The sequence below is a fragment of the Asterias amurensis genome, chromosome 7 (genome assembly GCF_032118995.1).
Source record: "Asterias amurensis chromosome 7, ASM3211899v1".
Taxonomy (NCBI): Eukaryota; Metazoa; Echinodermata; class Asteroidea; order Forcipulatida; family Asteriidae; genus Asterias; species Asterias amurensis.
Window position 1 is genome coordinate 16,104,088 of NC_092654.1, and position 15,241 is coordinate 16,119,328.

The window sequence follows — 15,241 nt, forward strand, 5'->3', positions numbered from 1 at the left end:
GGTAAACAGTTACTAGTATTTAAAGGCAGTGGACACTATTGGTAATTGTCAAAGACAAGCCTTCACAGTTGGTGTATCTCAACATATGCATAAAATAACAAACCTGTGAAAATTTGAGCTCAATCGGTCATCGAACTTGCGAGATAATAATGAAAGAAAAAAACACTCATGTCACACGAAGTTGTGTGTGTTTAGATGGTTGATTTCGAGACCTCAAATTCTAAATCTGAGGTCTTGAAATCAAATTCGTGGAAAATTACTTCTTTCTCGAAAACTATGGCACTACAGAGGGAGCCGTTTCTCACAATGTTTTATACCATCCACCTCTCCCCTTTACTCGTTACCAAGTGAGGTTTTATGCTAATAATTATTTTGAATAATTACCAATAGTGTCCACTGCCTTTAAATATTACCCAAAGTAACAATTAAAGTGTTTTATACAGTGAATGTTTTCTTTTTTGACTTATTGTTTTAATATTCAAGTGGTAGCCTAAATAGGTTTACTGCAAACCGAGAACTTTAGTTGCACGAAAATTTCATGAATTAATTATTTGCTACCGTGGAGAAGAAAAAAAAGTTATTTTTTTTGTGGGGAGCTATTTTAAACGAATGGGCAAAACGTTGTTTAATCTACAATTTTGGCTCTTCCAAAAAACAATTGTTTTTAATACCAGCGAGTCGTATGTGCTTATGTCTTATGTCTTATCTGGAAAAAAAAATCGCGAAAAAGCCTTTGTCTATTTATTTGTTTATTTATTTGCCGAATCGTTGCAGCATGGAGGTATAACATAGCATCATAATGACGACTACTTCGACGCACACAGTCAAAACTATATTTGACACGTTTGGTTATTGTCAAAGACCAGTCTTCTCACTTTGTGCATCCCAACATCAGAAGCATAAAATAACAAACCCTTATACTAGAAGCCTTTTATTATTTTCAGTGAGAAATTACCTCTTTCTCAAAATATATGCTACTTGTGGGGTGTCGTGGCCGAGCGGATAAGAGCACCGAATTCAAGCTCTGATGCTTCTGTTCAGCAGAGTGTGGGTTCGAATCCCGGTCGTGACACTTGTGTCTCTGAGCAAGACACTTAACTATAATTGCTTCTCTCCACCCAGGGGTAAATGGGTACCTGTGAGGGCAGAGATGGTTCTTGTGGTTGATTTAGCCGAGTAGCGCATATTAATGTTGCACAGGCTGCATACTCCCTACCAGGGAGCTGAGATGGTTTAAGGAGTGATTTATGGCCCAGTGACCAGGGGTAATAATGTGAAGCGCTTTGGGACGCCCTCCGGGTGTGAAAAGCGCTATATAAAAACGGGTTATTATTATTATTATTATTACTTCAGAGGGAGCCGTTTCTCACAATGTTCTATACAATCAACAGCTCTCTCCCATGCTCGTTACCAAGTAAGTTTTTAAGTTAATATTTATTTTGTGTAATTACGAAACGTGTATCCTCTCTTTAAAGTGTAGCCACTTTTCAAGCCTTGAGGTGAGGGATTAATTTTCTGTCCACCAAAACTAACAAGTCAGATGTGCAAAAATATCAAAGTGTTGTTATAATGTAAACACGTGCATTATAAAAAAGTTTAAAGAACATTACCCTCGAAAAACATTAATTATTTAACTAAAACAAAAATAGAATATTGAGTCGCCGAAAATGTTCGAAAACCATCGAGACTACAATAAGTCTATACATATCTTTATAAAAAACGTTCATCTAGGCCTAGCCTACATAACTATAATATTTAGTGTGTCTTAGGTATAAAAGGCAATTATACTTATGTATAGCGTGTCCCGCTTCCTTTTTAGAGGCCGATTTTTTCTATTTTTTTTTGTTTTTTTAAATGACAATTTGTTTTGGTTTTAACGAAAAATTTGATAATATTTCTTCAACAATCTCAGGCAAACAAAATAAATTTCGGTTGTCTTTAAAAATGTGTCGAGCGACCATTTTGAAATAAATTTGAAAAAGGAAAGAAAAGGGCCCTCCTCATTCCTTTTCAAAATGGAGGACGCTCTTTATGTTTTTTTTATTATTTGGCCTAAAGTTTGTTGTACAAACTTATTTTAAAGGAGGTAGATCTTCACCCGCACAATATGTCCGTTTTTTTTGAAAACGCAATTTTATAAAATTTATTTTTAAAAGATAATCAAACCCGCAACCAAATAGTCCCGAAGGATTGTTATAGTTTAATAAACAATTATTGCATTAAAATAGACGATCTCAAAACATTTGCTGACAGAAAAAAGGGCGACAAGCCAAAAGACAAGTTTTCTGGGTTGTGGCTTGTTATCCGTTTATCTTTTTCTGAGCAAAAATTTAAGAAATACATTTTCTGCTTATTAGTTCTGAATGGCAGTTGATTCGAGTAGCCAGCCGCTGTAAGTCACTTCGACACCTCTGTATTTCAAATAGACCATGTATTTGATGCTACTTTTTGTCTTGGTTGGCGACGCTATAACGCCGGTAGAGGGCGCAAAAGCGACTGGTCCTGGGGAATTATTGTCTTTTCCAGTAATTCATGTTGTGATATCGGTGACTTTCGACCTAAATAAACTTTCGCAAAACTAGGTTAGGCTCAAAGCTCAAAATCAGAAACCAAGACATTCCAGAGTCGTTCTGAACGACTGCCAAATTGGACTTTAGACTTTACAGCGCGTCCAGTCGCTCCTAACTGTTTCAGACGAACTTTTATTTAAAGGAACACGTTGCCTTGGATCGGTCGAGTTGGTCTTTGAAAATCGTTAGTAACCGTTTGCTATAAAATGCATATGGTTGGAAAGATGTTTTTAAAAGTAAAACACAATGATCCACACAAAATGCCTCGAAATTGCGTGGTTTTCCTTTTGCCTCGTCGACTAACACGGTCGGCCATTTAAATGGGAGTCAAATTTTTGACTCACATAAATGGCCGACCGTGTTAGTTCGCAAAGCAAAAGGAAAACCACGCAATTTCGAGGCAAATTTGTGTGGATCATTGTATTCTACTTTTAAAACATCTTTCCAACCATATGCATTTTATAACAAACGGTTACAAATGCTTTTTATACTGCCAACTCGTCCGATCCAAGGCAACGTGTCCCTGTAACATGTACATGTACTGTATAATCTGTGGATTTCACAAAGATAGTCCTAACTTAGGACTAGTCCTAGGCAATGCTAAGATATAGGACCAGTCCTAAGTTAGGATGAGTTACTGGTCCTATATAACTTAGGACTATCTCTTAGCATTGCCTAGGACAAGTCCTAAGTTAGGACTACCTTTGTGAAATCCACCCCAGGCCCGGTGCTACTCTAGTGTGACTGGTGATGTCCGACTAGTGTTCATAGGTTTTGGAGGCCGATACATAAATATTCACCCTGCTGTAATGAATCAGAATAAAGGAAACCTGTGCAACGTTCGTCGTGTATGTAGGAGAGCTGTTCATCTGACGTGGTCGACCGGCCGACGTACCTCCAAAACTCTAGTGTGACTGGTGATGTCCGACTAGTGTTCATAGGTTTTGGAGGCCGATACATAAATATTCACCCTGCTGTAATGAATCAGAATAAAGGAAACCTGTGCAACGTTCGTCGTGTATGTAGGAGAGCTGTTCATCTGACGTGGTCGACCGGCCGACGTACCTCCAAAACCTATGAACACTAATCGGGTGTAGCTATAGTAGGATTAACCCTCTATTTAGTTATAAACCATCCAGTACAATAAGCGTGTTTGATTTGAATCGCCTACTTTGAGAAGCCCACTTTGGTTAAAGTCACCTGGAAGTGGTATTTTTTCAAAATAAAGCCTTTGTCACTAATATATGTGTTTTGATGAGTGGAATGTGAATAAACAGCTAACTAAGGTTTTAAAAAATCAGTTCTTATGTTATTTACAAATTTGAGAGTAGACCCCGACCCGAGAGGGCACTGTTCTTGACGTCAATCGAGGCAGACTTTGCCTGTAATGCGTAGAATAAACACAATTGCAAAGTACATGTACGGACCAAGTTGTGAGTTTGTACGTTTCATAATTTTTAAAGTTTTTTTTCCCGACAATGCCGACCAGGTGTATTGCTGCTGAATGCAGAAAAACACTTTTTGAAATGTACCACCTCACGACTTGGACGTACATGTACTTTGCACGTGTGTTTACTATACGCATTGCAGGCAAAGTCTGCCTCGATTGACGTCACAAAAGGGGTAGGCAGAGTCAGCCCCCCAAACAATTTTATATATTTTTTAAACATATAAATCGTGATAAACAATTACTAAAAATATTGTTTTATTGTTCGTTAGCATATACTCTTATGTTTGAAAAAACAAAAATTCTATTTCCAGGTGACTTTAAACATTGGTATAGCTTGCAGAGTCACTGGCTACACGTTTTTGATACTTGTCAGTGCCACTTTATATAATAAAGTCTGTTCTATGACTCTCTGTGAAAATACAGAAGTAAAGAAACATAATTTGACAGTTCTCTGTCCACTCTACAAGATATAAAAGAAACTAAAAGAAACTAATAAAAAGCTACACATCTTGTTCAAGGAAGGTAGTACGTTTGGTAAACACTGTTAAACTTAATGGCAATACAAACTTTGGTTTAGTACGCCTATACAGCATATTTCAATCGCATTTTTAAAAAACATTCTGGAAACGTTTCACTTCGAAGTAATGTGGTTATGTAAAAAGATGTCATTTTTTATGCCCCATCCCAAAAATTGAATCTGCTCCGCTGTTTGAGCTTATGACGTCATGCAAGGGCTCGAATAAATCCTGGCATAGGAAAATTGCCTAACAATGAAATTTCACACTGAGCAGAAGTAACCGGCTACAAGCCCAACCAAAACACAAATGGATGCGACTGGTGCCTGCTCCCTTTTCAGTGATTACATTTTGCTAAGCAAAAACATCTCCATCTCCTGTTTAGTCAGCAAATTTTCCTGCCGGATACATCAACGCTAACTTGACAAAAACAACTGGCTATACGCTGCAGCTATGTGAAATGAAGCACAACATCAATCCCGAGGGACTTTTATTTCTGCAATTTATAATTGCCACCCCAAAAAGATCTGTCCTTGAATGAATTGAATAACCCAGTGGAAGTTACAAAACAGAAGTAGTATGGCAGATCAGGTGATCGCGGCCGATACTTAACAATGCCCATAAATTGTTTCACCTGCATTTTTTATTCTTCAGAACTATGGGATTATCGAGTGTTTTAGCATAAGAACTAACTCAATAAACCAAGACGTGTAAACTAATATTCAGCATACTATTGCACGCCCTAAATCACACTAAAAAAGCTACATGTATTATCATTTAATCCTGGCCAACTCCGCGGCCGCTGCCAGATCCACTCTCCATCATGTCGCCACTTCCAGAACCGGAACCAGATCCACTCTCAAGGTCGATGTCCAATCCCATTCTGTCACCACTTCCAGAACCGGAACCAGATTCCTTCTCCATGTCAATGTCCAATCCATTTATGTCTCCACTTCCAGAACTGGAACCAGATCCCTTCTCCATGTCAATGTCCAATCCCATTCTGTCTCCACTTCCAGAACTGGAACCAGATCCACTCTCAAGGTCGAGGTCCAATCCCATTTTGTCGCCACCTCCAGAACCGGAACCAGATCCCTTCTCCATGTCAATGTCCAATCCCATTCTGTCACCACTTCCAGAACCGGAACCAGATTCCTTCTCCATGTCAATGTCCAATCCCATTCTGTCTCCACTTCCAGAACTGGAACCAGATCCACTCTCAAGGTCGAGGTCCAATCCCATTTTGTCAACACCTCCAGAACCGGAACCAGATCCCTTCTTCATGTCAATGTCCAACCCCATTCTGTCGCCACTTCCAGAACTGAAACCAGATCCACTCTCCATGTCAATGTTGAATCCCATTCTGTCTCCACTTCCAGAACTGGAACCAGATCCACTCTCCATGTCGAGGTCCAATCCCGTTCTGTCGCCACTTCCAGAACCAAAACCAGATCCACTCTCCATGTCAATGTCCAATCCCATTCGGTCTCCACTTCCAGAACTGGAACCAGATCCACTCTCCATGTCGAGGTCCAATCCCATTCTGTCGCCACTTCCAGAACCGAAACCAGATCCACTCTCCATGTCAATGTCCAATCCCATTCTGTCTCCACTTCCAGAACTGGAACCAGATCCACTCTCATGGTCGAGGTCCAATCCCATTTTGTCTCCACTTCCAGAACCGGAACCAGATCCCTTCTCTATGTCAATGTCCAACCCAATTCTGTCGCCACTTCCAGAACTGGAACCAGATCCACTCTCAAGGTCGAGGTCCAATCCCATTTTGTCGCCACTTCCAGAACCGGAACCAGATCCCTTCTCCATGTCAATGTCCAACCCCATTCTGTCGCCACTTCCAGAACCGAAACCAGATCCACTCTCAAGGTCAAGGTCCAATCCCATTCTGTCGCCACTTCCAGATCCCTTCTCCATGTCAATGTCTAATCCTATTCTGTCTCCACTTCCAGAACTGGAACCAGATCCACTCTCAAGGTCGAGGTCCAATCCCATTCTGTCTCCACTTCCAGAACCGGAACCAGATCCCTTCTCCAGGTCGATGTCCAATCCCATTCTGTCTCCACTTCCAGAACTGGAACCAGACCCACTCTCAAGGTCGAGGTCCAATCCCATTCTGTCACCACTTCCAGAACCGGAACCAGATCCCTTCTCCATGTCAATGTCCAATCCCATTCTATCGCCACTTCCAACGCCAGAACCAGATCCACTCTCCAGGTCGAGGTCCAATCCCATTCTGTCGCCACTTCCAGATCCCTTCTCCACGTCAATGTCTAATCCCATTCTGTCTCCACTTCCAGAACTGGAACCAGATCCACTCTCAAGGTCGAGGTCCAATCCCATTCTGTCGCCACTTCCAGATCCCTTCTCCATGTCAATGTCCAATCCCATTCTGTCTCCACTTCCAGAACTGGAACCAAATCCACTCTCAAGGTCGAGGTCCAATCCCATTCTGTCTCCACTTCCAGAACCGGAACCAGATCCCTTCTCCAGGTCGATGTCCAATCCCATTCTGTCTCCACTTCCAGAACTGGAACCAGACCCACTCTCAAGGTCGAGGTCCAATCCCACTCTGTCACCACTTCCAGAACCGGAACCAGATCCCTTCTCCATGTCAATGTCCAATCCCATTCTGTCGCCACTTCCAACGCCAGAACCAGATCCACTCTCCAGGTCGAGGTCCAATCCCATTCTGTCGCCACTTCCAGATCCCTTCTCCATGTCAATGTCTAATCCCATTCCGTCTCCACTTCCAGAACTGGAACCAGATCCACTCTCAAGGTCGAGGTCCAATCCCATTCTGTCGCCACTTCCAGAACCGAAACCAGATCCACTCTCCATGTCAATGTCCAATCCCATTTTGTCTCCACTTCCAGAACTGGAACCAGATCCACTCTCAAGGTCGAGGTCCAATCCCATTCTGTCACCACTTCCAGAACCGAAACCAGATCCACTCTCCATGTCAATGTCCAATCCCATTCTGTCTCCACTTCCAGAACTGGAACCAGATCCCTTCTCCATGTCAATGTCCAATCCCATTCTGTCACCACTTCCAGAACCGGAACCAGATCCCTTCTCCATGTCAATGTCCAATCCCATTCTGTATCCACTTCCAGAGCCAGAACCAGATCCACTCTCCAGGTCGAGGTCCAATCCCATTTTGTCTCCACTTCCAGAACCGGAACCAGATCCACTCTCCAGGTCGGTGTCCAATCCCATGCTGGCTCCACTTCCAGAACCGGAACCAGATCCTGAACCAGATTCTGATTTAGATCCAATCACTTGGCCTGATTCATCAAGATCATCCTTTTCATTCTGATCTTTTTCAATTCCAAAGTGATGCTCCACATCGTTACTTTCAGGGACGCCTCCCATGTGAAGAACATTCGACGACCCATCGCTGGGAAGCTTATTTATAATATTGTTCACAAGGGAGCCGTGCAAGACCTTTGTCATAGTAATCTTTGTCTTGGCAGTGATTTCATTCCCAGATAATAGACCATCTGACTTCCTTTGGACCATCGAAAACACTCCTGTTTTGTAAAAAAGAAAACAAAATCGTACTGAAAAATAGAAAAGATCAATGGTTGATTATCACCTATGAGAGACTTGAAGATGGCAGCGTGCACCAGATACTAGGAGTGCGTTTTGCCGACCCCAACCAAAGCCCAACCGACTCACCAGGAGTGCGTTTTGGTGACCCCAACCAAAGGCTGTTTCTGACGCATAACCAAAACGGTAACCGAGCTCACAACTCGGTTATCGTTCAGTCTGAACAGCAGAACCAACGACCAACAACCGAAACAGTTTTTGGTTGGGGTCGCCAAATAGCACTCCAAGTTGGTTACCGGTTGGTCTGAACAGCATCGTCACCGCGCTTAAACGAACGCGCGAAAACGCTCAACCGATGACCAATGTTTCTGGTTGGGGTCGCCAAAACGCACTCTATACCTCTTGCATGTGACGTCACGCGCTCAAAAAGCGCCCTTACTGGGGTCAAAATGTTCCCCAATTTGGGGTCAAAAAGCACCGTCACTGGGGTCAAAGGAGGCAAATGATTGGACAATAAAACTGTTATTTGTGCATAACAGCGTACACGTGAGCTCAGCGTTTGTGAAGCTAGGGGTCATATTGGTGTTTTTGTATAGAACCTGTTCATTGAAAAACTTACTTGGTAACGAGCAATGGCGAGCTGTTGACGAGTATAAAACATTGTGAAACGCGGCTCCCTCTGAACGTATAGTTTTTGAGAAAGAGATAATTTCTCACTCCAAAATAATTGAGCCTTTTATTTATGCATCTGAAGGCACACAAATGTGTGCAACAGGTTTTTTTCCTTCCATATTGTTCTCTTGCAACTTCGATGACATGACCAATACTGAGTCAAAATTTTCACAGGTTTGTTATGTTATGCATACTAGGAAACACAGAGTGAGAAGACTGGTCTTTGACAATTACCAAAGGTGTCCAGCCGTCGATTTCACAAAGAGTTAGAACTCGTCTTATCTCGAGTTAGGACGAGTAACCCGTCCTAACTTAGGATTAATCTTAAGGTCTGCATGCTACAGTGCAGGGTTGGGACTCGTCCTAAGTCCTAAGATTAGTCTCAAGTTAGGAAGAGTTTTGTGAAATCGACGGCAGTTCCTTTAACAATAGTGAATTTGGTACGATCAAGTGACCATCATAGCTCGAACTAGCCATGGAGGCCGCAGGAGGCAGTGGTCAGCAGAGAGACAGTGCATCCGTCGCAAAGTAAACATAGAGTTTGGAACTAAGAAAAGTCTGGAGATGGCACGTGCCCTTTTAAGATACATGAGTTATAAAAAACGGGAGGGGCATTTGCCATTCCCCACCCCTGTCATTATATTGCAGGGCCCCATCCAGGGCCAAATTTCATAAAGCTGTTAAGCAGAAACTTCTGCTTAGCATTTATAAATGCAAAAAAATGAGGGGGGACCCGGGTTGAAACCATGTCAACCTGTTTCAACTGATGAGTAAGGTCTTCCTGTGCAAAGTTTGTGCTTATGTATAGTACATGCTTTATGGAACAGGCCCTGGCCACAGCCCTCTCGAACTACAACACTTGGGTTACACTCACCATTCTGTTGAGATGAAGGAACTTTGATGAAATGTCCCTGTTGAGCCTTCCTAAAAGATTCTAACTGTTTGAGGACGCTGTTTCCATCAATGGGATTAGCATACGTCAAGCCGAGGAACACAACCACCAAAACAGCTACAAAATATCTCGAAACGGTCATTTTGAAACCGTTCAGTGTGACCACACCACACACAAGGTTTACATGGAGACTATAGAATACCGGGTTCTTACGAGAATATTATGTACATGTAAGTGCTGAGGTTGTCTTTCATTCAACCGTGGAGAAAGGATTAGGTATTCTTGTATTAGTATCTCCTCTCTCCTATCGACTGGATGTTATTCTTCACAATCCAGTAAACACTGCACGCTTTGTCCGTCTGATGGGCAAGTTGCACAATATCGTTTGGCGCTAACAAACATCGGTGTATGGGTCGTTGCGGTACCCGCTGCCAAAACATAGAATTCGAACTGCGCCTCCAGCTAGCTCGGCAACCTCGGTAGTCTAGTTGGTAAGACACTGCTCTAGAATTGCAAGGATCGTGGGTTTGAATCCCACACGTTTTGGTATAGTGCTATCTGCAGTGATAGAGAGCGAGACCAGGCTTTCTGCTTGTTCTCATCCTTATACTGTAGATGTGCCGAGATGTAGAAAAAAGAGCTACTCCAGTAGCTTCTTCCCTCGTACTGCATCTCTTTGGAACTCCTTGCCTGGTGCATGTTTCCCTTCATCCTATGATCTTCCATCTTTTAAGAGGAATATCAATTCCTACCTTCAGCTCCACTGAATCTCTGCATGTCTATGTTTTCTTCCGTGTAGCCCGTTTACCTAGCGTGGCTTTTAGCCTTGTTTTGGGCGACATGCGTATAAAAACAATTTAAACAAATAAATAAAATAAAAACCTGTTGAAAAATCTAGTTTTCGCAGAAGAAAAATAGCATATCCATTCACTGTTCACCAAAATACTTATTATAGAGCTGAACGAGCTACATTTCACTTCCCTTTTCAATATAAATAATAAAGCTTTTCTAAATTGTGTGAGCCCCCCCCCCCCCCGGCTGACTCCGAAATGGGTAAAAATTTCAACTCGAATTCTGACTCGGAAAATGTTGATGTTGCACGTTATGGTTATCATGAGAGAAAGACACAACTGTAAAGCCATACTTACATAACAAAATATTACCGTAAATGACGTGAATCGGTTGTCTTTATCTTTTATATTTATTTTCAGCTATATACATACAGTTTACATCTACTGGGAATGAACATGCAATAACATAAATACAAACTGATCAGCAATTAAAACCACAGGCCTACCTACATTGTATTTGTACTGTACATGTATATTGACACCGGGGTCCAATTTAATCCGTACCCGCTAACATAAAAGTACAGAAGAAAAAAAATTCTCAGCTGAAATGTCACACCCTTCACGAAGTTTGGTGGCCGCTTCCATATACAGAACAATAAGCAACATGTCATGTTGTTCTTGAACCCTGGTTTGTAATTTTGACAAAATAACCAATACGGTAAGTAAGCCCTAAATCTCCCAGATGTTGATGGAAGACTTTTGAACGCTAGGTGGCAGCAGACATACAATGTTAATTGTTCATTGCTCGCGTAGTTTTAAGCGAGGCCATTACTTCAGAGAACAAATTTACCTCGTCACCTACTGCCACCTGACGATCATTAAAGTACACAATTTTAACCGCCACATAAAACAAGTGTAAACGTGCGCTACTTTTTCATGCACCTTTAATGGCTAATCCAGAAAAGGAGAATTTAGAAGATACTTGAAAAACTTTGTACCGTATTTGTTTGTGTGTCCCATACTTTGCTAATATTTAAATATTGCTTTTCGTTCCCCTTCTGATGTACGTGTACAACAACATCTCTATCACCTCCGTTAAAATATCACATTCTGAGAGTTGAAGAATAAGCACGTGGCAGCCAAGAGCGGCGGCGGCCATCTTGAATTCACTGTGGCGATTTGGAACACATCTCTGGTTACCAATGGCATCACTAAAATGCATACAAACATGTATATTTGTAACTATTATTTATATTATATTTATAATACACATAGCACTCAAGTTATCACGATATAATAAACAATCAGCAGCTAATACTAATAGAAGACAACAAATGCAGTCAGATTTTTGAATACTCCATGGATAAATTTGAAGGAACCATAGAGGTTATTTCAGTTGAAAAAAGGGATAACTCTAGATTGGCAGACATTATGGTTGGTCAAATATAGGAAAAATAACTAGAACTCAAAGGATCGTAGGTGCAAACAATATGGCTTTAGGTAATATAACTTACCACAGTGGCCAATATAGTTTGACGTTGTGAGCTAGCAGGTTTGCCATAAATTTGAGCACAATTAGTATTATGTTATCTTAACCTTGAGTTAACCACGGAGTATTCAGTTCAACACACAGCTGATATTCACTCTTAACACTTTGAAATCATTCAATGAAAAGGAAAACTGCGGCTTAAACTCTCAAAAGAAATCGAGATTCCACAACTGCCGTTCATGTGAAACTAATTTAAGGGGAAAACGACGCAAATACTTCAACCACTTTCACAAAATTGTTCTCCAAATCGTTCTGGTCTCAAATCCGATGATAACAAAGGGCTATTTGAAAACTAGTGGAGTGACAAGCGCATCATCGACCACTTATGTGAACATCAGCCGTGGATTAATGTACTACAATCATTGCTTTCATAAAGCATCTATTAAATAATTAGTACGGTTTTTTTTTCTTCTTTTAAGTAATTAATATTCAACATGGCACCAACTATATATACAATACACATAAACACCAGTAAGGGAATACTGTGGCTACTAATAAATATCTGCAATATTAATAAGTTAATAATGGTATTTCTCTCGTGATCGACAGTACATTGAATGGTTATAGACTTAAAAATTACACAAAAATAAAATCAAACAATATTCAGGTTTAGTTAACCCTTTTTTGTACTAAACATAAAGTGGAATATCTGGGTAAAATGGCATTTATCACTTCTGAAAATATTCTAAAAATTCATTTGTTGTCATGAACTTTGATTACCCGAAATCGAGTTTAAATACTGGTTCTGTTCAACCAATCTTTCATATTTTTGCTCAGTCTCGTGGTTTTTTGATAAGCCAAGAGAGCAATTTACGATCCAAAAAGACAAGTAGTATAATAATCTTAAAGTTATTCTTAAGTTACACCCGGTTCCGACAGGCGCTTCAGAGTCCCGCCGAACCAAATTACTGAAATAAAAGGACATGTTCGACGTCTGAAAGATTAGAAACGAGAATTCGAAAGACTCTGGAGCGACTTGGTTGCAGACGTCGATGTTGTCATGATGAAAATTATATGCAAATTGAAAATTATATGCAAATTGAAAATTATATGCAAATTATATGCAATGTGGGGAGCCATAGTATGGTAATTAGAAGAAATGTTGCTTAATATTATATTTAGACTCATTCTTCTTCTTCTCTGTTTCGATAATAGAGCATGGATGCCTTTTTGCATAACATGGCTCCCCACATTAAAATCTACATAATACATACCAAACAAACTTCTGTTACTAAACCTGATGTAATTTTAGGCATGTTTTTCGATATTTAAAACGTGTATTTAGTTTGCAATAACCCCATGTGTATATATATCTACTTGCCAAGAAGATTTTGTTCTTAAAATTAACTGTCTTTCTTAATGCAAAGAAGACTTCTCAGAAGAACAAAATCTACATGGCAAGTAGATACACAAAGCAAAACAGTTCCCTAAAAAACAATCTACCTGGCAAGTAGCTACACACACGGTGTTGCTGCAAACCAAATATACACTGTACATTGATACCTCACCATGCAGTGTCTCAAATCCCTTACTAAGAACATGGTTGAGCAACCTTTTTGAAAAGTGCCATCCCCCTTTACAAAGTCAGCCATTGCGCCATGAAGAGCCTCAAACTCCGACAAAACATCAGTGAATAGAAAGCATTAACTCTTGTATGGTTACTGAATGTAAACATAGTTAATGGCCTGACGTTTCGACCGTAGCATAGTCTTTCTCGAAGGCTAAATGTAACCAGACTTTCTCCAAACAGATGCATAAATACATAGCACTATTGCGTTCGCCTGTCTGAAATGAATTTATTTTGGGTCACCAGAGTTGCTCCTTTCTATTTGGTTCGATGCAACTCTTGAGTGCGTGTCTGAACCAGGTATTTAGCAGTAGGATAACCGGGTGTTAAGCAGTAGGGCAGCCGTGTTTAGGAGGGGGAGGATGGGGTCATTATAATCAACGTAATAAATTAGCATTCACTTTTAAAAAACATCCCACTTATTATTAAAGAATTCTTTCTACATATTAGTATTGTCTTTTACATGCCAATACACCCTTCGAAGGCAACTCATTATAATCAGGTTACAAACCGACTCTAGTTTCGTAATCTACATTTAACTAGGCCTACTCATTTTGATCCCAGCAGCATTTACTTTCAGGATGTGAACTGATACCCCAAATCTAGGACAACTGTCTGATAATTTTAAACATTGCACAAACCACAAACTTTAACGTTGTCTTTACCTCGTAACATAACGACAAAACGACCATTGGTAAGATAAACCACAAAGAAAGAAATCGGTTTAACAAGACATTTTAGAATCAAATTTGCCTTGGAATGTGTGGGGAGATGAAGCTTGCCAAACTTGATAAATGCAAAGCTGACCCAGTAGTAAGTTATTTAGTAGTTGTTTTTAACTGAAAGATCGGTGACAATCGGTTTACAATTTCTTCCTTAACCAGGGAAAAAATGGCTTGGTGCACTTGTCCTTTCACAAACCAAGCATTCAGGCCCGAGTAAGTTCTTTAATAGTTGTTTTTAACTAAAAGATCCATAAATTTAACAAAGAAAGGTGCATGCACAGACTCTAGTAAGGCAATGGACCAAATCCGATCACCTATAACGGGTCACGATTAAACACAACCAAGTGCTGTGCCCAACCATGGAGGAAGAAAAGTATACCCACTGCCTAACCATTGCGGGTATCTCCATGGACTAACAAAGCGTTATTATTAGTTGGTAGATGTAAAAACTTTTTCTTTTCACTGTAGTTGGAACACCATGAAATTTATATAATAGATGTTAAATTTGCATCGGGGATAAAGAATATTAATTTTTTTTTTTTTTTTTAAATGAAATTTATAAGTCTACAAAGCTGAGCTCATTTACGATGCAAATTTATTCCGTTTTGTGTTCCCTTGCCACTGTGCAGGCTATGCGGTCTGGGAACCTCACAGCTTATTCTATCGGATTTCAGGGGGGTACATCATCCTTACAATAGCTTGTATTGATTGAAGACGCTCATTTTGTGAAAGGAGTCCATATTCCTAGACTTGCCCAGTCCCACTGAGCCAGTCCAAAACAAAGGTACAACAACGCCTAATACAATTGTTTGTTTGATGTTTTCTCCTACATTTTGAACACTAATTCCAGCAGAAAAGAGCATTTCAAAGTCCAAAGAAATTCATTATTTTTGACACAATTGATCTTCTCTGGAAAAGATATGTTGCTAATTTAGGAGCGTGT

General features: G+C 40.4%; 1 protein-coding gene across 1 annotated transcript; it reads right to left on the bottom strand.

Moving 5' to 3' along the window:
• Window positions 1-1,770: 1,770 nt before the first annotated feature.
• LOC139939931 (uncharacterized) lies at window positions 1,771-10,087 on the bottom strand. Its single transcript, XM_071936094.1, has 2 exons — window positions 9,649-10,087; window positions 1,771-8,083 (listed from the first exon to the last, which is right to left on the bottom strand). Exons 1-2 carry the CDS (start codon window positions 9,806-9,808, stop codon window positions 5,313-5,315), a joined length of 2,931 nt encoding a protein of 976 aa, XP_071792195.1. The 5' UTR covers window positions 9,809-10,087; the 3' UTR covers window positions 1,771-5,312.
• Between the last annotated feature and the right edge of the window lie 5,154 nt (window positions 10,088-15,241).

What these genes read in the sequence shown, in the direction of transcription:
- LOC139939931 (XM_071936094.1), bottom strand. Translation starts at nt 9,808, where the DNA reads ATGACCGTTTCGAGATATTTTGTAGCTGTTTTGGTGGTTGTGTTCCTC. An exon ending in TCCTTCATCTCAACAGAATG is followed by an intron (nt 8,084 to 9,648) that starts GTGAGTGTAACC and finishes TTTACAAAACAG; the next exon opens with GAGTGTTTTCGATGGTCCAA.